At 38.6% G+C, this 25545-nt stretch overlaps 1 protein-coding gene across 2 annotated transcripts in view; it reads left to right on the top strand.

Annotated features, from left to right (window-relative positions):
- Positions 1-25205, top strand: part of LOC124099504 (zinc finger protein 345) — a 38797-nt gene extending 13592 nt beyond the window's left edge. The window contains exons 2-3 of one of the 2 annotated variants that reach the window (XM_046454648.1): positions 17762-17888; positions 22379-25205. In XM_046454648.1, the coding sequence (XP_046310604.1) occupies positions 17762-17888; positions 22379-24528 (2277 nt within the window). In that variant the 3' untranslated portion in view covers positions 24529-25205. Of the gene's footprint in view, positions 1-8890; positions 17889-22378 lie in introns of those variants that run through there. The other variant, XM_046454641.2, reaches the window with a different exon arrangement.
- The last annotated feature ends 340 nt before the right edge of the window (positions 25206-25545 follow it).

The raw sequence follows: 25545 nt of genomic DNA, 5'->3' as shown, positions 1-25545 counted from the left end.
TTGACTGGGAACAAAATAGGACACAGTGGGTCTTCCAGTAACAGTATAAGAACAGATGTCAGTGGGAAAATCAGATGGCTCCATTGCATTGTTAGGGAATACAAGGCAGTTTGCGTTTCCTGACATATCACCTAAAGTGAAATTTGGTCCTGGGTTAACACAAGCAGCTTTTTGATTTGGTTTCCAGATCCACCCATCTGATCAGGCTAGAATCTTCTCACTTGAGATGATGAAATTGTATCTACAAGGTTCAGGAGCTTGGGCCTTATAACATAGTCAAAGTTAAGAGAAAACATATAAGTATTTTTTTAGTCCTATCTTTAGAGGATGGCTCTGGTCTCTGCGGGCGGTCCATTCTGTAGTAAAAGACACTTTTGTTGTCTTGACTTAGGTGTGATAAATCCATGCTGTGAGTCCCTCTACTTTCATGATTGTTCAAGTGGTTAAGATGGCTAAGTATGATCCCATCCAACTGAGTGTTAGTCTTTTTTTTTTTTTAGGAAATATTTGATGCAGAAGTAGTCTCCTGGCTGAAACGGGTGTTGGAAATCTGTAGTCCCTCAGAGCTGGTTCTCAAAAAGGAACTTACGAGCTTTATGTTGTACCTGTAGGAGAGATTTAGCAACAGGTTGAAGCAGGAATAGGTTATTTGGGTAAATATGGTGAGCCGTGTTGTAGACCGTTGCCGCCATTAGAAGATGGCGCCGGTCTCCGTTGTAGATCTTGGTAAACAACTCCTTATTAGGAAAAGTTGGTGCGCTGTCCCTCAACACCCTATGAGAAAACCCCGCGTGGCAGCTTTGGATTGGACTTGAGTAAGCTTTATTAGGCTGTGTGTGGGTGCTTGGGGAGGAGCGCGCTTGAGAGAAAGCTAGAGTTAAGGCCTGAATAAACCGCTGAAAGAAGAATCCTGTGTCGTGTCTTCCTTGCTGGCGAGGGGGTCGCGACAATTGGTGGCCCGTACGGGGAACTGAATACCTCTCAATCTCAGGATCCAGAACTTTCAGCGGTCAGGGTGGTGCACCGGTAAGTTCCCAGGTAAGTGGGAATCTGCAGAAAATTAGCGGGTCGCTCCTCTGTAAAAAGAGAGAGCGGGGATTTTTTGGACTTTCACTTTATTTCTTTGCTTTCGCTTTCTGCATTAACGCAATGGGCGCCTCTGCTTCTAGCCCTATTCTGTTAGCCTTGGATGGACTGCTACGATCTAAAGGTTTAAAAGTTAAACAGAGTACTTTGCAGATGTTCTTAAAACAAGTAGATCTAGCGGCCCCGTGGTTTGCTTACTCGGGCAGTCTCACGACCCCCAGCTGGGAAAAACTAGGTAAGGATTTAGATTTTGCACACGAACAAGGGACCCTCGAAGGTGGGGTGATTCCTTTATGGAAGTTAGTAAAGGGTTGTTTGTCTGACAGTAGATGTCAGGACGCCCTAACCAAAGGACAGGAGGTTCTTGAACAATTGCATGAGGAGAGGTCCGAGGGAGCTGAAAGTATTAAGAGTGGGGGAAGTGATAGAGATGATAAACGTTCAAGTCAGCCAAAGACTAGACTTTATCCAGATTTGACTGAATTGAAAGCCTTTGAGGAAGACAGTAGTTCAGACAATGAGGAAGTATTGAAATTGCTATCACGGCAAGCTAGAGAGAAAAGGGGAAAAGGTGAAACTAAAGGGCGAGGTGATCCCCGTAAGGCTGTCTACACAGAACATAAGAACCCAAAGACAGATGTGGGATATGAGGAAGAGGGGGAGGATGCTGTGGAGGTTCCTCCTGACCCTCCACCCTACCCTAACCCAAGACTCAATAGGACGTTTCATGCACAAACATGGAGAAAGGTTCATTCGGACATGGGTCTAGCATTCCCTGTGTTTCAAGATGCCAGTCGGGGGCGATATCATGAACCCCTTGACTTTAAAATTGTCAAGACATTGGCTGAATCAGTCCGAACCTATGGTGTGGATGCTGTATTTACACTTACCCAGGTGGAGGGCCTTTCTCGCTTTTGTATGACTCTGTCTGATTGGGCGAGCCTGGTGCGCGCCTGTGTTTCTCCAGGAAAGTATCTGGATTGGAGAGCATTTATGTTAGGGGGGCAGTAGAGCAGGCGGCCCAAAACCATGTGGCGGGATGCCCTGCCTGGGATAAGGACATGCTTTTGGGACAGGGCAGATTTGCCAATCAACAAACAGGGTACCCACCGGAAGTATATGAGCAAATCAACAACATCTGCATCCGAGCCTGGAAGTCCTTGCCTAACAGAGGGGAAGTATCTGGTAATTTAACTAAGATCATCCAAGGCCCTACAGAGCCTTTTTCTGACTTTGTGGCTCGGATGGTAGATGCAGCGGGGAAAATATTCGGGGACCCTGATAGAGCTATGCCTTTGATCAAACAACTTGTTTTTGAACAATGTACTAAGGAATGCAAAGCAGCTATAACCCCATATAAAAATAAAGGAATAGAGGCATGGATGAAAGTCTGTAGGGAAATAGGTGGGCCACTTACTAATGCAGGGTTGGCTGCTGCCGTTCTCCAGCTAACCCGAAAGCCACCCCCTCATACAGGAAAGTGCTTTAGATGTGGCCAGGAGGGACATTTTAAGCGTGATTGTCCCTGAACATGTCAGTTACAGGACAAAAAAGGGTCATCCTCAATTGTTCGACAGCCGGGACTATGTCCTCGTTGCAAAAAGGGTAAGCATTGGGCTAATGAATGCAGATCAGTCAAGGACATCCATGGCCAGCCAATATCAGATAGACAGGTGCCAAAAAACGGCCGGAAGGGCCCTCGACCTCAGGGCCCGCAAATATATGGGGCAATGGAGAATGGGACCATGGAGAGCGAAACATGGCCATCTCTACGACATCCCAAGGATCGCGGAGAACCACTACAGGTGCCACGGGACTGGACCTCTGTTCCGCCTCCAGACTCGTATTAACACCAAAAATGGGAGTCCAATTGGTGGAAACTGACTTTAAAGGACCTTTGCCACCTGGTACTGTAGGATTGTTAGTTGGGCGTGCTTCTTCCGCTTTACAAGGCCTTTACATCTTCCCTGGAATTATTAATCCGGATACAATAGGAACAGTAAAGGTTATGGTAGAAGCTCCAAAAGGTATTGTGTCCATCTCCCCAGGAGACCGGATTGCTCAATTGTTAATTTTACCCAGTCTACACACCCGTTTTCCTGCTGGCTCCCATTTGAGATTAAACGATAAGATTGGAACAACAGGGGGAAATTGTGTATTTTTGTCCTTAGAAATGGATGACCGTCCCACATTAAAATTAACTATAGAAGGCAAAGCAATTTTAGGATTACTGGATACTGGAGCAGATCGTAGCATAATAGCAATGAAGGACTGGTCAAAGGGGTGGCCGGTGCAACTCTCGGATCAATCGCTGAGGGGTTTAGGATATGCTCAAGCTCCACAAGTCAGCTGTAGACATCTATCATGGAAAGATTCTGAAGGACATTCTGGCATTTTTCAACCATATGTACTTGATCTTCCAATCTCCCTATGGGGACGTGATCTTATGAAGGACATGGGGTTTCAACTTAGTAATAAATACTCAGCAGTTGCCCAAAAGATGATGCAAGACATGGGATATAGACCAGGTCTTGGATTAGGTAAAAATTTACAGGGATGTAGACGTCCCATACAATCAATACCAAAACTTAACAGACATGGGTTGGGTTTTTCTTAGGGGCCGCTGAGGATCAGGTGCCCATTACCTGGAAATCAGGGGAGCCAGTATGGGTGCCTCAGTGGCCACTCTCCTCTGAGAAACTGAATGCAGCACATGTTTTAATTCAAGAACAGTTAAAGTTAGGACATATAAGGCCATCCACTTCTCCTTGGAATACACCCATATTTGTTATAAAAAAAAAAAGACTGGAAAATGGCGGTTGCTGCACGATCTACGGGCTATTAATGCTCAAATGCAACTCATGGGATCTATTCAGAGAGGGTTGCCTTTGCTTTCTACTATCCCTAAAAATTGGCCAGTGATATGTATAGACATTAAAGATTGTTTCTTTTCCATCCCATTACATCCTCTAGATTCAGAACGTTTTGCTTTCACCTTGCCTTCGTGTAATCACAAGTAGCCTGATCAGAGGTTTGAGTGGGTGGTTCTGCCGCAGGACATGACAAATAGTCCTACCATGTGTCAAATGTTTGTCGGTGTGACTATTGCTCCAATCAGACAAAAATATCCAACATTAAGGTGTGTACATTATATGGATGATATTTTGTTAACAACAAAGACCCAAGGCATGTTGGAGGCCGCTTATACTGACTTAGTACATTTGCTGCAGTTAAAAGGCTTGCTTATTTCACCTGATGAGTTACAGATAGGGGACTCCATTAATTATCTTGGTGCTACTATCTCTTGTAAAGCTATCACACCCCAAAAGATAACTCTGAGGACTGATAAATTACAGACGCTAAATGATTTCCAAAATTATTGGGTGATATAAATTAGATTAAAAGCTACCTACATATTCCCAATGTTGAATTAAAACCTTTGTATAAAATTCTTAAAGGCGATTCAGATCTTACTTCCCCTCGACTTCTTACTGAGGAAGCCAGGTCAGTGTTGGTTAAAGTAAAAGAGGCTATACAACATGCTAGCCTTTGTAGGTTTCAAGAGGATAAACCTCTCCAACTATGTGTGCTTGCCACTGTGCGACAACCTACTGGAGTTTTGTGGCAAGATGGTCCTTTACTGTGGATACATCCACGTATGTCCCCTGGAAAATCCCTTGAGTATTATCCTGATGCAGTTGCTTCCTTAGCTATGTTAGGGATACAACAAAGTGTACAATTTTTTGGTTTCTCTCCAACGTCTGTGATTGTTCCTTATACATGTCAACAAATTCTGGTCTTATGTGCTAACTTGGATAATTGGGCTATATTACGATGCTCTTTTCCAGGAGAGATAGATAATCACTATCCATCACATCCTCTTATTACATTTGTTAAGGAACATCCTATCATTTTCCCTAAAATCACTTCTTCTACGCCTATTCCAGGAACTCCAAATATCTTTACAGATAGATCTAAGACTGGTATTGGAGCCTATGTGGTAAATGATCAGCCTCCTATCCAACATCAGTTTGCTCCTGGTAATCCACAATGGGTGGAGCTACAAATTGTCATAAAAGTTTTTGAACAATGTCCATTTCCTTTTAATTTAATCTCAAATTCTGTTTATGTAGTTCAAGCTTTAAAGGTGTTAGAAACAGTGGGTTCCATGCACACATCAGGAGTAATGTCTTCCCTTTTTCTCCATCTTCAAACATTGATTTGGAATCGTTCCGCCTGTTTTTACCCCTTGCATATTCGAGCCCACACAGGTTTACCGGGTGCTCTTTCTGCGGGCAATGCCCAGGCAGATCTTGCTACTCGTCCTTCTTGGGTGTTCCCTATTTCCTCCTTAGATCAAGCTAGAAACTTTCATAGTAAGTTTCATATTAATGCACGAGCACTTCAAAAACGCTTTACCATCTCCTGTGCTGATGCTCGACAGATTGTGTTGGATTGTCCTAATTGTGTGATTTTACATCATCCTCCCTCTATAGGCATAAATCCTCATGGTTTACGGCCTTTAACTATATGACAAATGGATGTTACTCATGTTCCTGACTTTGGTAAACTTAAATATGTCCATATATCTATAAATACTTGTTCTGACATTATCTATGCTTCTGCTTTGTCTAGAAAAAAAGCTGGAAATGTTATCACACATTGCTTGAAAGCTTGGGCAGCCTGGGGATTACCACAGTCCATTAAGACGGACAATGGTTCAGCATATACTGGGCGACAATTTTCTTCCTTTTGCAGCCAGATGGGTATCCAACTTGTCCATGGTTTACCTTACAACCCACAAGGCCAGGGTGTTGTAGAGCGCGCTCATAAGACTCTAAAAGAGATGTTACTAAAACAAAAAGGGGGAATTGGCTTAGGCCACTCCCCGAAAGAGCGCCTCTCCCTGGCTCTATTTACTATCAATTTTTTAAATCTGGACATTCAAGGGCGCTCTGCTGCAGATAGGCATTGTTCGCCCTCTGCCCCGAATTTTGGGTATGTTAAGTGGAAAGATGTCCTTTCCGGACAATGGTATGGGCCTGATCCCGTGCTGGCATGGGCACGAGGTTCTGTCTGTGTTTTCCCACAGGTCCGAGCGGAACCGGTGTGGATCCCTGAACGACTAACGAGAAAAGTCTCGAAGACAACTGACCAACAACGGGGGACCCTACAAGAGTCCAATGATGAGACCCTTCATTCTGCTGAGTATCCTGGCTCTATCACAGACGATGATGGTCCAGATGTTACCGATGCAGTGGTGGGCGGTAGCTCGGACATGGCCGATGCCGATGCCGGTCCATAAAAATTCTAGTGTCCTCCCCACTCTTTTTTCTACTTCATGTGAGATGTCTGCCCCTTGTGTCTCCCCTAGAGGAGACGGGGAACAGGTTTTCAACCTTTCTCGTGTTAATATCACGGAAACTTTCTGCTTCAGTTTCTTGAGAACCCGTTGTATTCGCTTACAGCGCAACAATTTGACCAATTGGGAGGACCCCTTACAGAACAGTAGGGTCTCATTGGGAATCTTGTTTGCGGTGCTTAGCCAAGTGAGTGCGGGGATGAAGGAGGGCTCAGGAGAGACTACAAATTCGACCGAAATGAATATCACCACTTTGGCTATAACTTCCCAGGTGTCACTCCCAGTGGCTTTTTCTAATGCTAGTAATGCCACTTATTCTAAGGCCTCTCCTTATTGTACCCCGTACTATTCTTTCCCCCCGACATTCACGCCTTGTCAAGATCATTCTTGGGAGAAGCGCCAAGTTGCTGTGGGTTTCTCTCTTTCCCCTTCTCTTAAAAGGTATTTGTATAATTCTTCCAAGGCTAATTCCACTACAGGAACAGGCTGGTCTTGGTTTCAATGGTTGATTTCCAATGAAAAGGGGGCCACAGCCGATGTCTCTGCTCTGGCTCAATTGAGAGGAGTCCAGAGTTGGCTGTTTAATGTGTCTGGCTCTGTACAGGACACTGATAATGGTAGGAGGCTTAAAAACATTTCATACAATTCTCAGGTGTCCAATGCTACACTGCCCCCTGCAGCAGTCTGTCTTCATTCTCCGTTTCTGTTCCTTTTGATCAATGATACCAATACTACAGGATCGGATATGACTGACTGTTCTAATTGTACATGTGTCTTGTCTGAGTGTTGGAATGGATCCTGGAGCACGGCAGTTGTTATGAAGATCCCGACTTTCGTCCCGATTCCGGTTACTGCGGATCCGGACTCCTTCCCTATTATTGAGGTGCTCAGGAGCCGTACGGATTTTGGAATCACGGCAGCTATTGTGACAGCGGTTGCAGTGTCTGCTGCTGCAGCGGTCACTGCTGGAGTGGCCATGGCTAGTCAAGTGCAGACTGCGGCCACGGTTAATCAGGTCATCCAACAAACTTCCAGCATTTTAGAGTCTCAAAGTAAAATCAATCAACATATTTTATCAGGAATTTTGGCCGTTAATCAAAGGGTGGATCTCCTCCAAGCTCAGATTGAGGAATTGTCAGACCTAGTACATTTGGGTTGTGTTGATCATCGTGCACATCTATGTATAACATCTCTCAGATTTAATGATTCCAGAAATACCTCTCAAATCATCGGACAGTACCTGGCCGGAAACTGGTCCATGGAAGCAGAGAAGTTGATCCAGACCCAACTGACACAAATTGCCATGTTGAACAACACTCGTGTGGACCCTGTGACATTGGGCCAATTTACGAATTGGCTGTCTTCTGCTTTTTCTTTCTTTAAGGAATGGGTGGGAGTAGGCATTTTTGGAGCGATGTGTTGTTTTGGGGTTGTCCTTTGTCTGTGGCTTTTCTGTCGCCTAAGAGCTCGTCATAGCCAAAAAAAGGCTATGATCTTCCAGGCTTTTAGTTTGGCTTGTGCAACTTAAGCAATAATTTCCCGGGTTTTGGCCATTGCACCCCAAGTTATCTTTGACATTGCACTGGGATTGGCATGCCCTCCTCTTCCTGCCTTCCCAGTTATGGAAGGCCCATGCACTCTGCAGGCCTTGTTGCCATTGCACGCAGGCGGGCTTCCATGCTGGTTCTGCACTTTATGCTTTGGACCCTTCGTTTTCTCAGGGGCTGAGAGATGGTGTTGCCACTTCCAACCTCATAGTCACTGACCGGCTACTTGTAAAATCCCCCTTCCTTTTCGCCGTCAGCACGATGCAGGATGCGAGGCAAGGCACTGCACTTGAGTGATCCGATCTCCGGACCTCAAGGGAAGCATGTCCTATTGCATACGGGTTTGACGTCCACGCCCCGTCCCACGAAAAAAGGCGCCGGCTGATATGGTGTCAGATCTAGGGAAGGCGCCTCCTTGGGACTGAGCCATACATTGCAGCCATGTTTGCACAGTGGGATAGGACCTCTACTTTCACCTGCATTGTTTTTTAAGAGATAAGGGGGAACTGTGGTGAGCCGTGTTGTAGACCGTTGCCGCCATTAGAAGATGGCGCCGGTCTCCGTTGTAGATCTTGGTAAACAACTCCTTATTAGGAAAAGTTGGTGCGCTGTCCCTCAACACCCTATGAGAAAAGTGGCAGCTTTGGATTGGACTTGAGTAAGCTTTATTAGGCTGTGTGTGGGTGCTTGGGGAGGAGCGCGCTTGAGAGAAAGCTAGAGTTAAGGCCTGAATAAACCGCTGAAAGAAGAATCCTGTGTCGTGTCTTCCTTGCTGGCGAGGGGGTGGCGACAGGTAAGGGTGGAGGAAGGGCTCTGGTGGCATTAACATTTTAATTCCCTGGAGGCAGCCTTCCACTTTCTGGACCCAAACTAGTGTCCATTTTGGTGATCTGACCTGATTACCTTTCTACTGCGACTATTATACTTGCTTCATTTCCCCCTCTAGTTTTTCTACTCCTATGGAAAAGGAAAAGGGCTTTGACCACTCTTTTTGCTTAGAGATGAGAGGGGACAATGTAGGGTAGCGCAAGCAGTTTGGAGTCCCCTTTTAGAAACTGGGTTGGTCCATGGGTCCATGGCAAAAGTTTGTTTCAGGAAGAACATGTTGTATGGTCATCTAAGGGTGGGTGCTTCTATGAGAGAGAAACAAAAAGACTTGAGTACTGAAATGAGATTGATACAAAACTTTCTGCTTTACCTTTGTTACTTGGGGCTAGATAATCAACTAGCATTGATGAAGCCTACCTGTGTAGGAGGTTAGGAAGATCTGTAGACCTTAAAAGGACTAAAAACTTTGACTTTGGCAGTTTCTCTTGAGAGTTATCAGGCATTCCTGCCTAAGAATCTCTCTTTTGTCACTTCCAGTCTTATTGGTTTTGCGGTGGGGGGGGGCTAACACAAGTGTACATCTTAAGTTACATTAAAATAACTTTTTTTTTTAATGTCCAGAATTGGCTGTTTTGGTTTTAACTATTTTTGCTCGATATTTAAGATCAAGTTGGCCCAAATGACCTTGTTCCTATCTACTGTTGAGAGTCAGCCTATTTCCCTTGGGGATCACTATCAGGAAACTGATGAGTAGCCTTTTAGCTCCACTAGTGCCATCCACCAGGATTAGTCAAGATCTTCCTGACCATGTGGCTTCCCTTGGAAGCATAATTAATGTCTCCCATTTCAAGTGGGCCTCCTCTTTTGCTATATATGAACTGATTGGCTTTCTTTTTCTAGAATCCCAGTAATCCCTCTTGTTGGAGGGGTCATGTGACATAGAGTTGCCATGCTCTAACAGAAGTTCCCTTTTCCCTGGGATCAAGCTGACTCAGAGGGCAAGAGTCAAATATTAGTTTTCTTGATCATTTTATTTTAACCTTGATTTTTAACCCTTAATTGTAAACATCTAGCAAGATAGCCTTACCAGTCTTAAAGTAAATGTAGTGAGCTTTAACAATAATTTTTATAACTTTACAGTAATTTTTACCCCTTTTATTTAATTGTGGTCTGTATGGTCTGTATTAGTACTGGAATTTCATATTATATACTATCTGTCTATAAATAATGGCTTAATATCTGAAATTAACTTAGGTTACTATATTGAAAGTTGTACTTTTGTAAGGCATTAACACATATCAGTTAAAGTTTATAAGAAAAGCTCAAAGTGAAATTAATGAGAATAAAAACATACTTAGTTTGTACATAATTTTAAACATTGACTGAGTTATACAATTATATTCTGTGCTTGAGATCACAGTAATTGACAATAAAATCAATCTTTGGAATATAACTTTAAGTGAGTGAAGTCTGCCCAATTTGAAGGCCATGTAGTAAGGTGGGAGGCACAGGTAGTAAGGTGGAGCTCTTCACAAGTCCTAGCTAAAATGTTCTAGTTTTGAAGTTGATCTTTGCCTTTTTTAAAAATTATTATTTTATAAAGTTTACATATATTGTTTCCTGGGTCTATATGAATGGTAGCTAACACAATATGCCATTGAATCTAAAACATGAATCAAAGAAAGGCTAGGAGAGCTTTTAACTTTATTTTTGTGGAAAAGTGGCAAAATGTTTTTATGTTTTACATTATTAACATTTAAACAGATCAGCCTTTCATTATCTTTTAGAAATACATTTATATTTTCACCCCAGTGTAAAAAATAACATAAGGTTTAGGTTCAGTTACAGAACATTAAATGATATAAATAAATCCCCCATAATTTTTTTATCATATAAGTCTAAAATTACTAGTTCAGACAACTTTAGTTTGGGGAACACCAGCTTGATAAAATATTCTTTTAAACCTTCTACCTTAAAGACTTGTATATTTTGAAGATATGAACACATTTAATATCCAAAGAAGAGTAATTGTACCACAATTACATTGATAGTTTTATATTAACCAGTTTAGATTCTGTAATGTAGTGCAGTACTCTAAAATAATAGTTGCTGTTTAGCCAGAGTTGTACAAACCCTAATTTTTTAAGACTAGTTTTTCTAGAGAATTAAACTTAACAGACACAACCTTAAGAATAGTGTTACCTTAGATTAGATAAAGGGAAGTGATGGGAGGGAAAGGGAAGGGATGTGGGGATAGGAAAGATAGTAGAATGAAACAGACATTATTACTTTATGTATAGGTGACTGCATGACCTATATGATTCTGCAACATGTACACTCAGAAAAATGAGAAATTATGTCCCATCTATGTATGACATATGAAAGTGCACAAATGTGTTCTCCTTTCATGTATAACTAATTGAAACAAATTAAAAAATTTTAAAAAAGAGTAAATTAATGTTTTAAAAAATCCTTGTCATTTTACATATATTAAACTTTGGTTTTTGTTAGTACATTAATATTTGACTTTAGAAATAAAGCTTGAATAGGTTTAACTGATTGTGTTAGTTACATATAAACAACTTAGTTCACACAAACCCTTTAAAATTTACCCTTCACTTACATATATCTTTTATAATTGAATTCGACCCCCTTGTTGTTTATGTAAATGTATTTCAACTTTAGCACATAAAGACTTTCTTACCTAGAAACAATTTCTTTTTTTACTAAGTACTTTTTATACCTAGAAGCTTTTAACTTTTTATCTGTTTGTTTACCTATTTATAAAAACATAAACAATAATCAAATATATCACCCATAAAATTTAAAAAATTAAGAGTATTTGGTACTATATATAATGTTAGCACTTTATCTTTGTAAATTAATCATATGTCTCTAACAAACACATGTATGATTAATCACAGATATGTCAAATCTAGTTTACTTATTTTTAAAAATCAAGATATCAGATAAATGTATTGAACAGCATTAGCCATTTCTTCCTTGATGAAGAAAAATTCTAGAAAATAATAGATGATAGACATTTTATAGACATCACCATTTTATCAGTCATTTGACCACCTTAAAACAAAAACTGTGAGTCAGTAACCTTTAAAGACATCTTTACTTTTATTTGTTTATACCTGTTGGGACTTTAAGTAACATTGTTTTTAGTGAAGACAAAAATCGTTTTTAAACTTTTTTTTTTAACCAAACAAAAGTAGACATGACAATCATTAGTGTACACACATACACAAAACAAAGATCAATTGCCATGCAGCATTTTTAAACCTATTAGATTGAGAGCTAACTCTTGTAAATTAATCACTGAGCAAAGTAGAGTGTAACAACAACAACAAAAACACTCTATAATTAGATAAAATAGGTCTAATGAGGGAAACATATTAACATAGGCACACTGGACCCAAATCAGAAACTCAAAGAATTAGAGTTAAAATAGAATTTAAAAAGCCTTCCTAGCCTCTGTCCTGATGTGGTCCTACTTATCTGAGGTGAAAAGAATTTGAGAAGAGAAATTAGGGTTTGTGGGCACTCAGAGAGAGGAGAATGTCTATTTTCTTAATTGTAAGTGAATATAGACAAAGGCCTTGTCCCATGGATTCCTGAAGGAATTTCCCAAAAAGGTATCAAGGGATCCTGCTTTCATGGTCTCCTTGGGAGAGCTCCTTTAGGTTGGGTCCTGTTCTAAACTCGTTTTTCTTGTCTCTTGGATATCAGCCACCAAAATTTTAGCCTAGCATTCTGCAGCTTTATAAGCTGGACTATCACAGTGAAAAACCTATTGGGGCCAATCCCCCCCCCCAAAAAAAAAAAAAAAAAACACAAAACAAAACAAAACAAAAAATGCCGAATGCTTTCTCTGATTTAAGGATGCTGTGCTGATTCATAATGTGCTGGGGATGGGGCATGGAAGGATTAGATGAACTCTAGATAGGGCAAAGGGGAAAAGGGGAGGGATGGAAAGGAAGTGGGTATTGTTATGGGGAGCTGCCTCAGAAAACACTCTAAGTCCCAATTAAAACAAAAGAGAGCTTTAGGTACGTGGCCAGGGACTGTCTTTTACCATACCTCCTCTCCTCAACTTCCCTGGCCTCAGTTGACAAGGACTTGGAGGTTGGACCTGGCTCTGAAGCCAACAAGTGGCTCCTATCTATCTCCACATGGTCATGAGCCCTGTGCTTGTGGTGTGGCTGCAGTGAAGCCTGGGGAGCCCAGGGCCTTTGGCCTTTTTAACCAGAACTTAGCTGATGCTTTTGTCCAGAGCCTGTGAGGCTGGAGATTTCTCTCTACTCTGGCCATCTGCTTTTCTCCACAGCTGTTTTTCTTTCTGCCATTGTTTATCTTGTCCATGTTCCTGTAAATTTAGGCTGATGGGATATTTTCATAGGAATAATAGCTCTTCCCCTTTGCTGAGTGTACCCTGAGCAAGTGGAATGTCCTGTAAACCTGAAAAGGAGACCATCCCTGTCTCAAGTCATAATACAGAAGTTTCAACAGCCACTGCTATGTTCTTTTATGTCTCTTTCCCCAGGTTGGGCAAAGGAGGTTGAAGGCAGGGCACAGTCCGAGTCATCTTCACTTACTTCTCTAAACCCCAGCAGCTTTTCTGGAAATTATCTTCTGACATAAGGCTGGTTTTTCTGACCCACAGTGGGATGTTCTGCAGATGCCTGGAACTGGGCTAAGAAACAGTGCTGGGCAAACTTTAGTTTTCTGGTGTCTTGCTATTCTTGCACACAGGAGGGTTATACCATGAACTTAGTCTTAGGCCAGTCGGACTCCTTATGTAACTGCATGGATACCTGCCTATGTAGAATTTCTTCCATTTACCTATCTCTGACAGACTAATTCCAGTAGCAAAATTATATAACAATTCAGAAAGTCATTCAGTGGCCTGATACAGTAAAACATCAGCTTTTCCTTAGGCAGAATTATATCTATTTGTGGCCCACTCAGCCAGGATTGTTTCCAAGAGTCTACAGGTGGGATCAATGCACTATTGTCTATGTGTTAAAGGGCCAGTGACATTCAGTTCAAAAAAAAAGAGACAACCAGAGTGGATCCCCCAACCAGGGGCAACAGAAGGAACCCCTTAAAAAAGACTAGCTGGGGAAACATCTCTTAGGTCCCCAGCTGCTATTTTACCAGAACTCTGACACCAATTGTGCCATAGATGTCCACAGATAGAGGGACCAGATGTTCCCCTGTAGGGGACCTGATGTGTAGACTCCAGGGTCTCAGTGTGCACACAGGAGGAGCTTGCCAGATGTCCACGTTGGCATGATTTCATTGCATTCATTTTCCTTTTCCCAGAGTAGACCCATGTTAGAAAAACCCACACTATTCATGAAGAGAAGACAAGAGGTCCTTGAAGCCAAGTATCCTTGGCAGCTCCTGGAAAGACCCATCAGACCTTTCCTTTACTTACAATTACCCTTCATCCAGGACAACCTGAGACAAATGCACTAATTTGTCTAATTCTCCAGACTCAGCTGTCAATGGATTAATCAGCACCTTGCATCCTCAGTGTGGAAGTGGGGTTGCTCTGAGTGCCAGGCCTGCCTGAGAAGGCTGGAGGGGCACTCTCAGTTCTCTTCATGGTGACTAAATCTGATAGCAAAATCTTGGTCCTTATCCCTAGTCCTGATCCAATAATGAGAACAAGGTTTTGAGAAAAATAAAAAGAAAGTTTTATTGCTTTGCTACCAAAAGAAAAATAGAGGGGACTCCTGTCTCAGAAGCTGTGATTCCAATGGCTAGTGAATAGAGGTTTCAAAGTAGTGACTCAAAGTCTACCCACAGGCTGTGTGCTGTCAGGAGTCATAATTCCCTTTTAGCCTTGAGAGAGATATTTTTTAGAACTTCCAGTGCCAGCTGTAAAGTCTGTATTTCTTGGTTCCTGTGGAGCATGAGCTGAAGGACATATAACCTGGCTTAAGTTCTGACGTAACACACAAAGTAGGTTAACCTAATTTTCCCCAGGGTTAGAGAAACATAAAGGGAAAACAGAAAGAAAAAACCAAGTCAGTTTTAAAATAAGTCTCAGTGGAAGAGAGCAAGGGTTATGTTCAAAGCATGAAGAGGACCCTGACACATTCCTTGGGAGAAGCAAATGGAACACCTGGCAGGTGGGAGTGGGTGGGGTTGATGAAGAATAGAAAGTTTAGATCAAGCTGGGCAATGTAGTGGATGCCAGTAGTCCCAGGGACACAGACATGTAGGACAGAAGCTCACAAGTTCAAGGTCAGCCTGGAGAACTTAGTGAAACCATGAAAGGTCAAAACAATAGAAAGAGTTGGGGATATAGCTAAGTTTTAAAGTGCCCTTTAGTTTAATTCCCAGTAATACCACCAACAAAAGAAAATTCAGATATAAGATCAAAGAATGCTTTACCATGAAGCCAGCATGTACTTAGAAGGGGACAGAAAAAGAGTGTGTGTTGGCTGGGGCTGAGGTCAGTCAGTCTCAATGGGGCTAGAGGCAGGAGGGAAATTAAAGCCAATATTAAGTTAACAAATATTTTGTTCTGTCCACTAAGAGCAAACTGTTCAATTATTTGTTTGTGACTGTTTGGATGGTTATAGTTAACATAGAGGTAATCATCAAAGTTATAATCAGCAGGGAGACTTTTTATATTTTTATTTTTTCTGAGTACTAGGGATTGAATCCAGGGGCACTTATCACTGAACCACATCCTCAGCCCCTTTCTACATTTATCTTAAACAGGGTTTCACCAAACTTTTTAGAGCCTCTCTAAGTTGTTGAACCTGGATTGGAATTCTTGATCTTCCTGCCTCAGCTTCCTGTTTTCTGTTGCAGAAAACAGACATTAAAAATGTCTGTTTTGTAATTGTAATCCCCTGCTGGGGTTACAACTGTGCACCACCATGCCCTAATCAGGAAGGGTGAATCTCTAATATGATGCTGTAGAAGAATAGCAAGGATGGGTCAATGAATTCAGTTGGTCATTTTTTAGGATTTAATACCTGCTGCATATTCTGCCACATTCCATGTTCTGTGTGTCTTTTCTGACCTAATTTTCCCCATGGTTAGAGAAACATAAAGGGAAAACAGAAAGAAAAACCAAGTCAGTTTATTTAGTCATTGCTCATAATCATTTTTTCCTTTTTTTATTATTATTAGTTGTTCAAAACATTACAAAGCTCTTGACATATCATATTTCATACATTTGATTCAAGTGGATTATGAACTCCCATTTTTACCCCGTATACAGATTGCAGAATCACATCGATTACACATCCACGTTTTTTGCTCATAATCTTACCATGTATTTCTTAGAATCGTTTTTTATATTTTTGCTTGATTGTACTACTTTTGAGTTTTGTATAACCTACTTTTCCCACTGCTATCCCATTAGGATTATGTTAAGACTTTCTTTCTTTTTATTTTTAACCATTTCTTTGTAGGGTTTCTTTAGTTTTAGTTTTCTGGTGTCTTGCTAATCTTGCACACTTGAATTTTCTTCTCAAACTACTATGGAACATGCAGACTATTACTTCTCCACTGTTCCAGTATTATGTTTAACATGTTTAAATCCACTTTGCTTCACTTTCTTATCAAAACAGTCAACTTGAACTCTGTTTAAAACATATGGTGCACATGTCCCCCCTTTATCAGGAGTCCTCTGTTCTTTCACTTTCATCAAAGCCAGGCCAGGCATACGTGACCTGTGAGATTCAAAAGGTTTTCTTTTTGATAAATGGACATTGGATTGTCTTGGTATCTTAGATTCCCATTGGGGATGTTTCTGGGTCATTAGATTTGCTGAATAAGTGAACCCTGCTTTATTTACATTCCATCTGGATGCTCCACTATCTATAAATACAGAAAACTTAATAAAATGCACATTCATTGCCCCTAAGAACAAAGTAAGTCCTAAAAGAACAGAATGATTAGAAGAGACTCAATCTCTACAATGCCATGGAAAGTCTGCTGAAATACTTATTATGTCATTTAGTTTTGATTTGGCTACAGATATCACAGCAATGTTGATGTGTCCTTTTATGTTGATTGACACTTTGTATCAATCTGTTCTATTTTTTCTACAACTCTTTTAACCTTATTTGCTTGGTGTGAATGCTGTCTGCCACATTTTCCCTATAAAGTAATTTTTTTCTTTGTCTTTGGATATTTTGGTAGGATTTTTTAAATAATCTATATAAACATTCATGTTTGATCAAGAAACTCTTCTTTCTTAGTATTTTTTATTTTTTAATTTTTTTTTTGTAGATGGACTTTATTTATTTATTTATTTATTTAATGTGGTGCTGAGAATTGAAACCATTTCCTCACACATGCTAGGCAAGCACTCTACTACTGAGCCCCAGCCCCAGCCCCTTAATAATTTTTATTTTTGTGGCTTGCTTTGGGGAATTTCGCCTCTGCCTGCCTTTTATTTAATGCAGACAGTGGCTCTCTAGAAATAGACCACAGTCCTGTAGGCATTCATTTTATTCTACCTGCAGCTCACAGACATTAACCTCATTTTAGTAAGCCTCTGGTTCATGGATGTGCACTTAAAATTTTAGAATCACCCTACTTTTCCACCATAATTTTCTTCTCTGAGAAATAGATAATTTATCTTATGATATATAAAATCACAATTAAAATGTATATATTCTCTGTTGCTACCTCAATTTTACAATTTATTTTATAAAATTGGAGTATAAAACTTTTTTGTGTACTTGTGACACTCTCCTCAGAGTTTGATGACAGAATATCACTGTTACAAAGTATTTTCTTGAATAATAAATCATTTCCATTATTTGGTGTGTCCCTCAGAAATCACTGGTTAAGAGTCAGTTCTCCTAATGCTCATTTCATCTTCAGCAAATGTACAAGCTCTGTGAATTATCAAATGGTCAATGTACTATTAATTTACCTATTCTTGTTTCAGGAACTGTTGACATTCAGGGATGTGGCCATTGATTTGTCTGAAGAGGAATGGGAATACCTGGAGCCTGCTCAGAGGAATTTATACAGAGATGTGATGTTAGAGAACTACAGAAACTTGGTCTTCTTGGGTGAGTAGAGCTACCCTTCAGAATTTCTAATGAATCATTATTCCTAATTGTATAATTTTTTCTTCTCACAGAATTTCTACTGGGAACTTCTTCTCTTCATGAATGAGTTTCAGATTCTTGCTTTCAAGAAAAAGGCTTGGGCAGTTTTTGTTACAGAGAAGAAAATGTTTAAGCCATTTCTTTTAGTTTTTAGTTCTTCCCTTTCTTGAAGTGATATATACTCTTCACTTAAAATTTGTGGTACTTACAGTAATTCAGAGATATAGAATGATGTGACCTACATGTCAAAATTCAATTTCTTCCATCTGTGGTACCAGAATAGAAGCATCAATACTCTCAGTGATAATTCCAACAAACAGTCAATTCAATTTGTAATGAACATTTGCCTCTAAGCTGTATTTGGACACCCTCCCCTGGTGCAAAGGAGAGAGCCTTGAGCTATATACCCAGATGGGCAGAAATTCATGAAACAGAGAACACAATTGAGAGGTCCAAAGGCAAGGAGGAAGCCAAATTCAAATATTGGTGGAGAAGTTATTATGCCACAGAATTGGTCTTTCAGGTGCTTAGGTTTAATTCTTGTGCTGTCCTAGAAAGACATCTACTGTCCTATGTTGAGCATGGGTCCCTCTTTAGTCTCCTCCTTCTCCCCAATTGATGTCTATGTTCAGTTAAATTAACAGTCCAAACACTCCCCTTTGCTTTTGAGGGTCAGCATGATCTGAAGGCATTTCCATTATTTGGTGTGTCCCTCCTAAATCTGTGCACATTTCTGGAGACCTCTAGGTGAATTCATTGTAATATATTAGTATCAGAAAGCAGTTTCTCTGATATCCTTAAACTGTTTTTATTAATTGAAATTCCCTTAGCAGAGCTCATTAGGTATACTTATAATGAATACTCTGTTTAACTTTTCTGCCATAGAGTGTATGTTGGTGTTTCACAATGACTGCTCATTTTAATTACAAGGACACAGGTGGAAACTACAGTTATGTAAAAGTATTGTAAACCATGCTTATTTAGAATTTTGTTGGTTAAATTTTTGTTTTCTTGTCTGTATTTTATTTTATACAGTAGATTTCAAGTTATAATGTAGGTTTCCTCACATCAGTTTAATTTTCCCATTTTTTAACCTACATTTTATAATTCTATGGCTATTTCCAATATTTCACAAATTAAGGAGAAGATGAAATTAAATTATGTCTGATTTTTGTTTCTATTGGCAATACAATTATATTTGCTTCTTTTTTATTTTATTTTTGTTTCTTTTGCCAATAAAATTACATTTGAGATAAAATACATTGTTATTTATTTGAGATAAAATACATTGTTAAGTTTTTCTTTTAAAGTAAGTTTCACATATGATAATCATTTTCAAACCAGTTTCTGATCACTTTTGTGGGTAATATTCTTATACACTTTTGCCTTCAAATTGCACCTTTAGATTTAGTCTCTGGCAATCTGCATACAGTTGTAATTTTTATCTGTTTCTTCTGCTTCTTATAATTCTTATCCATTCTTTTTTAATTGAGTTATCTTGTGTTTCATGTATTGTTATCATGGCATTAATTGATTCCTCTTTCACTTCCCTTCATTCTATGAGTATTTTGTCATTTACTTAGATATTTTAATAAAAATAATTTTAAGCTTACACTAGGTTTTTAACTAGCAACAAATTGACTTCAATTTCATAACAAAATACATATATTTATTTATGTATCCTTTGAAAATTATGTTATTGATGACACAATTATTTTTATATTCCATACATATTTAGAGGTTTATGATGATTTTTATGTTTTTATGTTTCAAATTCTATTGAAAAAGAGTTTTATGACTCATTAGTCCAGCAAAATTGAATTATATATTGGTATATGAATTTTCCTTAGTAAGAAAGCTTTAAAATTTCATATGCATTATGTTGCTGTGTACACTTATTTTATTTTTTTAATATGAGTAATTCACTTTAGTATTTTTTGAAAAAGAGGTCAAGTAGGCATAATGTTTGGGTGCCTTTATACATATTTAAAGTCTTTATTTTTACTGATGTTGAAGTATAGTATTTCTGATTGTAGTATTCTCAGTTGATAATTTTGTTTTGTCACCCCTTTGATGCTATTCCCCACTTTTTTTCTGTATTGCAAAGCTTCCATTAACAAATTGACTAATAATTATATTCAAGTATGCTTCTTAGTTGCACATTTTTCTTTTGGTGCTCTCAGGATTCTCTCTTTGTGACCACTGAATAATTGAGAACAACGAACTTTGAGTCTTTTTGTTTGTTTCTACTTAGACATAATTTAGATTCTTTAATTTGGACTTCTTTTTTTTGCTCCTATTAATAATTTCTCAGGCTGTTAAAATTGATACTGGAAATTGAACTCAGTTGCCTTTCTACCGCCCTTTGCCTCATCCCTTTTCATTTTTAATTTTTGACAGTCTCACTAACTTGCTGAAGCTGCCCTCAAACTTGTGATCTTTCTGGCTCAGCTGCCCAAGTTGACAGGATTATAGCTGTGCCCACCCCCCCTGACTCTCTCAGACACTATTTCTTAAGAAAGTCTTCAACTACATGATTTTTGCTTGTTTATAGTAATGACTTTTTGTCTGAATTTTTCTCAGTTTTCTGTGTTCTTGCTTAGTTCACTAAACTAAAATTATTTCAAAAGGTTATTTAGGTGCTTTGGATAATTCATAACTCTTACTTTCCTAATGTTCAATTACTTGTGTTTCACTTTTTTCCCATTGATTAGCCAAGTGTTCATTTTTCTTTGTGTATTGTACAATTTTAGATTTGTCCATATAAAAGCCAGCCAGTAGTAGATTAATAGTCATTTTGGAAAACAATATAAAAGTTAGTAAAGAACTGAAAAATAGAAAGCACAGTGCTACATGCTTGAAATCCCAAGTAATTGGGAAGACATGCAAGAGGCATGTCATACCATGTCTCAAACAATTTTAAAGGGCCTTGGATTGTAATTCATTGGTATAGCATCCTTGAGCTTTATCCTAAGAACCACACATAAAAAAATTAAAAGTGGAATGACACTATGATCCAGAAATGCAAGTTCTAAATAGATATCATAAGGAGAATAAATCAGTGTGTGGAAGAGAGAGTTCCACTACTGTTTCAGTGCAGACATTGTTTAGAGTAGTCAAGACATGGACTCCCACCTATGTGCCTATCAGGGGTTAGATGGGTAAAAAAGATGGTATTTATACATAATCAATTACCAATAGAAAAGAGATATCTTGTCAATTAAAGTGACAAGGGCTGAATATGCAGGACTTTGAATTACAGGAAATGAGGCAGCCACAGAAAGTAATTTGCAGCCTCATCTGACTCACATATGGAACTCAGAAGTACAGAGAGTAAAATGGTTACCAGCTCCTGTGTTTTCAGAGTGTTGGTGAAAGACCGCAATGTATTATTTTAAAGGATAAAAGAAGTATTGAGCCCCGAAACACTAAAATACTAAGCCACATCCCAAGCCCTTTTATTATTATTTTTTATTTTGATTCAGGGTCTTTCTAAGTCACTTACAGCATTACTTGTTTTCTCAGGTTGGATTTGAACTTGGGATCCTCCTGCCTCAGATTCCTGAGTTGTGTGGATTTGAGGCTTGTACCACCACACTGGCCAATGTATATATTTTTGATAGTAGAATGAATGCAATGTTTTCTATGAACTAAAATGATGATTATATAAAATGTTCCTTAGCTACAATTAGTCATGCCATCATTTATTTATATTTTCAAATGCCATGAAATTCTTAGAAAACACATGCAATTTAATTTGTAAATGAAATAAATTCATAAGTAACCAAAGTTATAAAAATTAAAAACTGAGTCATTTGTCTTGATCTCCATGTGTTGACTTTATCCAGGTAATACTGACATAGGATTGTGTGTGTGTGAGTGTGTATGATGTATGTTTACCACTAAAAAGATTTTTTCATATTTCTCCTTTGAGACCATACACTCTTTGCCCCTATTGAATGTCTGTGTTATTGTCATCCAACATCTCTTATATCTAGGTCTTTCTCATGATAGACAGAAAGTGGTTTTCAGGCAGTCCTCAAGAAAGCCAAAAATATTCACATTTTACATTTCCCTTTTCCTATTGAGAGAGAAGAAGGGAGTTGGTTAATTTTTACTAATTGTACAATGGTGAATTCTCAAGGCCTGTAGTGAATAATATACTTTCCTTTCCTCCGCTGTATTACACTTTTTAGTGATATACTCCTTTGGATACTGTGAATTTCCTCTGCTATAATACTCTCATTAATAGTATACTCATCTTAGACACTGGATAATTCTCACAAAGAAAATTTGTCTATCCATTGTTATTTAGTTCATATATTTATGGAGTAATGATGACTTTCAATCTGCCACCATATTAATGTCCTGACAGCTATAATTTTATGTTAGATTTGTAAAGTATATTCTCAGACCAATATGTAAAATAATTGTTATTTGCATTTTTTCAGCCATGACCTCTCATCATACTCAGAAAATTTTACCAGAACCCAGCAGACAGCATTTATTTATAAAAGTGATAAAGAGAAGATATGAATATTGCAAACTTGACCATTTACAACAAAAGAAAATACAGAACAGTGTAGGTAACAGTGAAGGTCAGAAATCATATTATAAAGGACAAGACCAATTAGAAGTGACTATTCTTAATAAAAATGTCCTTAATACCATCAACGGTCCTCAAGAAGATTTAATAGCTCACAAAAGTATTCAATTTATAACTGAAGGACAAGTTTCTGAAAGTGCTGATTTTGAAAATGTTTTTACAATCTCTCCATCATTCTGCAATGAACAAAAGATTTCTTCTTCTGCCCAAACATACACTTTTAATGATTGTGGAAAGGCCCCTATGTACTCCATACTACTTAATCAAAATTCAGATATAGGTTTCTGGAAAGCATGTAATACATGTGATGAAACAAGCAACACCTTCAGCCAGGTCTCTATGCTAAGCAATTACCAGTGCCCTTACATTGGAGAGAAAAAGCATGAATGTAGCAAAACTCATAACAACTTTAGCTTTGGTTGCAATAAAAGAGAACATCAGTGTGGTCATTGTGCACAGAACATTTACAAAAATGAGAAATGGGAGAATATCTTTTCTCAATGCCCAAATCACCATCCAAGTACTCAGTGCCAAGAGATGCCTTGCTATTGTGAGGAATATGAGAGACCTTCTTATCTAACTACAAGTCTTTCTCAGTATAGTGGAGCTCAACCTGGAAGGGAGCCTTACAAATTTAAGAAATGTGGTCAAGCAGGGAATTCCACACCACTTTTCAAACACCACAGGTACCATAACAGTGAACAACACTTCAAATTTAAAGAATGTGGCAAAACTTATAATCAAGAACAACCCTCTTTTAAGCACCACAGAATTCATAGTGGACAGAAATCCTACAAATGTGAAGAATGTGGCAAATCCTTTAATATTTGCTCAACAATTTCTAAAAACCTGAGATGGCATAGCAGTGAAGAAGCATACAAATGTAAGGAATGTGAAAAAAAACTTAAGAATTTTTCAACCCTTCCTCAATGCCAAAGTATTCCTATGGGAGAGAAGCCCCACATATGTGAAGAATGTGGGAAAAGTTTTACTAAAAGAGGACAACTTACTCAACACCAGAGAATACATATCACAGAGAAGCCCTACAAATGTGAAGAATGTGGGAAAGGATTTACTCGAAGAGCACAACTTACCCTACATCACAGTATTCATACTGGAGAGAAGCCCTACAAATGTAAGGAATGTAGCAAGGCTTTTAGGTGTAGTTCGTATCTTACTCAACATCAGAGAATTCATACTAGAGAGAAGCCCTATAGATGTAAAAAATGTGGGAAAGAATATAGACAAACTGCAGGTCTTTCTCAGCACCAGAGTACTCATACTGCAGAGAAACCCTATAAATGTAAAGAATGTGGGAAAGGATTTACTCGAAGAACACACCTTACTCTACACCACAGTATTCATACTGAAGAGAAACCCTACAAATGTAAGGAATGTAGCAAAGCTTTTAATCGAAGATCAAACCTTACACAACACCAGAGAATTCATACTGGAGAGAAGCCCTACAAATGTAAAGAATGTGGGAAAGAATATACTCAAAGAGCAGGTCTTACTCTACACCAGAGTACTCATACTGTAGAGAAGCCCTACAAATGTGAAGAATGTGGAAAAGGATTTGCTCAAAGAGTACACCTCACTCTACACCACAGTATTCATACTGGAGAGAAGCCCTACAAATGTAAGGAATGTGGCAAAGCTTTTAGGTGTAATTCATTTCTTACTCGACATCAGAGAATTCATACTGGAGAGAAGCCCTACAAGTGTAAAGAATGTGGGAAAGAATATACTCAAAGAGCAGGCCTTGCTCATCACCAGAGTATTCATACTGGAGAGAAGCCCTACAAATGTGAAAAATGTGGCAAACGATACACTCAAAGAGTAGGGCTTACTCAGCACCAGAGATTTCATACAGGAGAGAAGCCCTACAAATGTAATAAGTGTGTTAAAGCTTTTAGGTATAAATCAAGCCTTACCCAGCACCAGAGAATTCATAATGCAGAGATTCAAGTTGAAGAATGTCGGAAAGGTCTTTAGTATGGTTTACTCATCACCAGCCAATAATAATGAGGAGAGGTAGTACAAATGTAAAAACTGTTGCAGACCTTTTAGCAATGGCTCAAACATTGCTTATCACTGGAGAATTCATGTGCAAAGAATCCAGAACAGTGTAAATACTGTGCCCAAGCCTTTACACAAATTTCAAGTTTTCCTTAACATTAGAAACCTGATACCTATACGGAATTGGGAAAGATATTTGCCTGAAATATATGCCTTAAAAAACAGCAAAATATCTACAATAAAGAAAACATCTTTAGAAATATAAGAAATATAGCAAAGCCCTTATCTGTACTTTGTATCTTGATATATGTGAGAGGGAAATGAGAAAATTCTTTTAACTTTTCTTTAAAATTTGTTAAAAATCCCTAGGTGAGGTGGGAGAAATAAAGAAATTATCACAAGTACTATAAAATAGTGCAGAAAACTTGACTCTGGAAGGATGTAAATTTATTATAAATCAAAGACTTCTCAACATTTTCACTTTTGAAAACTGAAGAAAACAATTTAACTTAGATTTTTTTTAGAAGAAGAAGACTTGTTCCTAAGAGTTGTTAGTCTATAATTTCAAGACTTTACAGTGGATTATAAAATAGTTTATTCACATTGTGTATAAATTTTCCCACTAAATAAAAGTAAAAATTTTTAATGTTTAACATGTTAGGTGTTGAATCATGGTAATAAGTCAGAGATATTACTGTGTTCCTGTTTACTAAAGGTTCCATGCAACAGATAGTAAAAACATACTAAAATATCTCCATTATTTTTTTAGAAACATCAGCTCATTTGGAGAATAGTATTCGCATAAATCAGATCTTTATTTATTTTTTTCTGTTTGTAATTATGGTGATCTTAAGACAGTTATAGGTAAGATATAAGAACATGAAAATAAGCCCCAGATTTCTCTATCTTGAATTACTACTCTCAAATTTACCCTACACATTCTGGTCCCAGTAGTGGACACCTTTTTTTCCAGCAACTGAGGAGGCTGAGGCA

Source organism: Marmota monax, unplaced genomic scaffold (genome assembly GCF_021218885.2).
Source record: "Marmota monax isolate L192 unplaced genomic scaffold, Marmota_monax_Labrador192_F-V1.1 WCK01_AAM20220418_F8-fsc00596, whole genome shotgun sequence".
Lineage (NCBI taxonomy): Eukaryota > Metazoa > Chordata > Mammalia > Rodentia > Sciuridae > Marmota > Marmota monax.
This window is presented reverse-complemented; position numbering and strand designations above follow the sequence as displayed.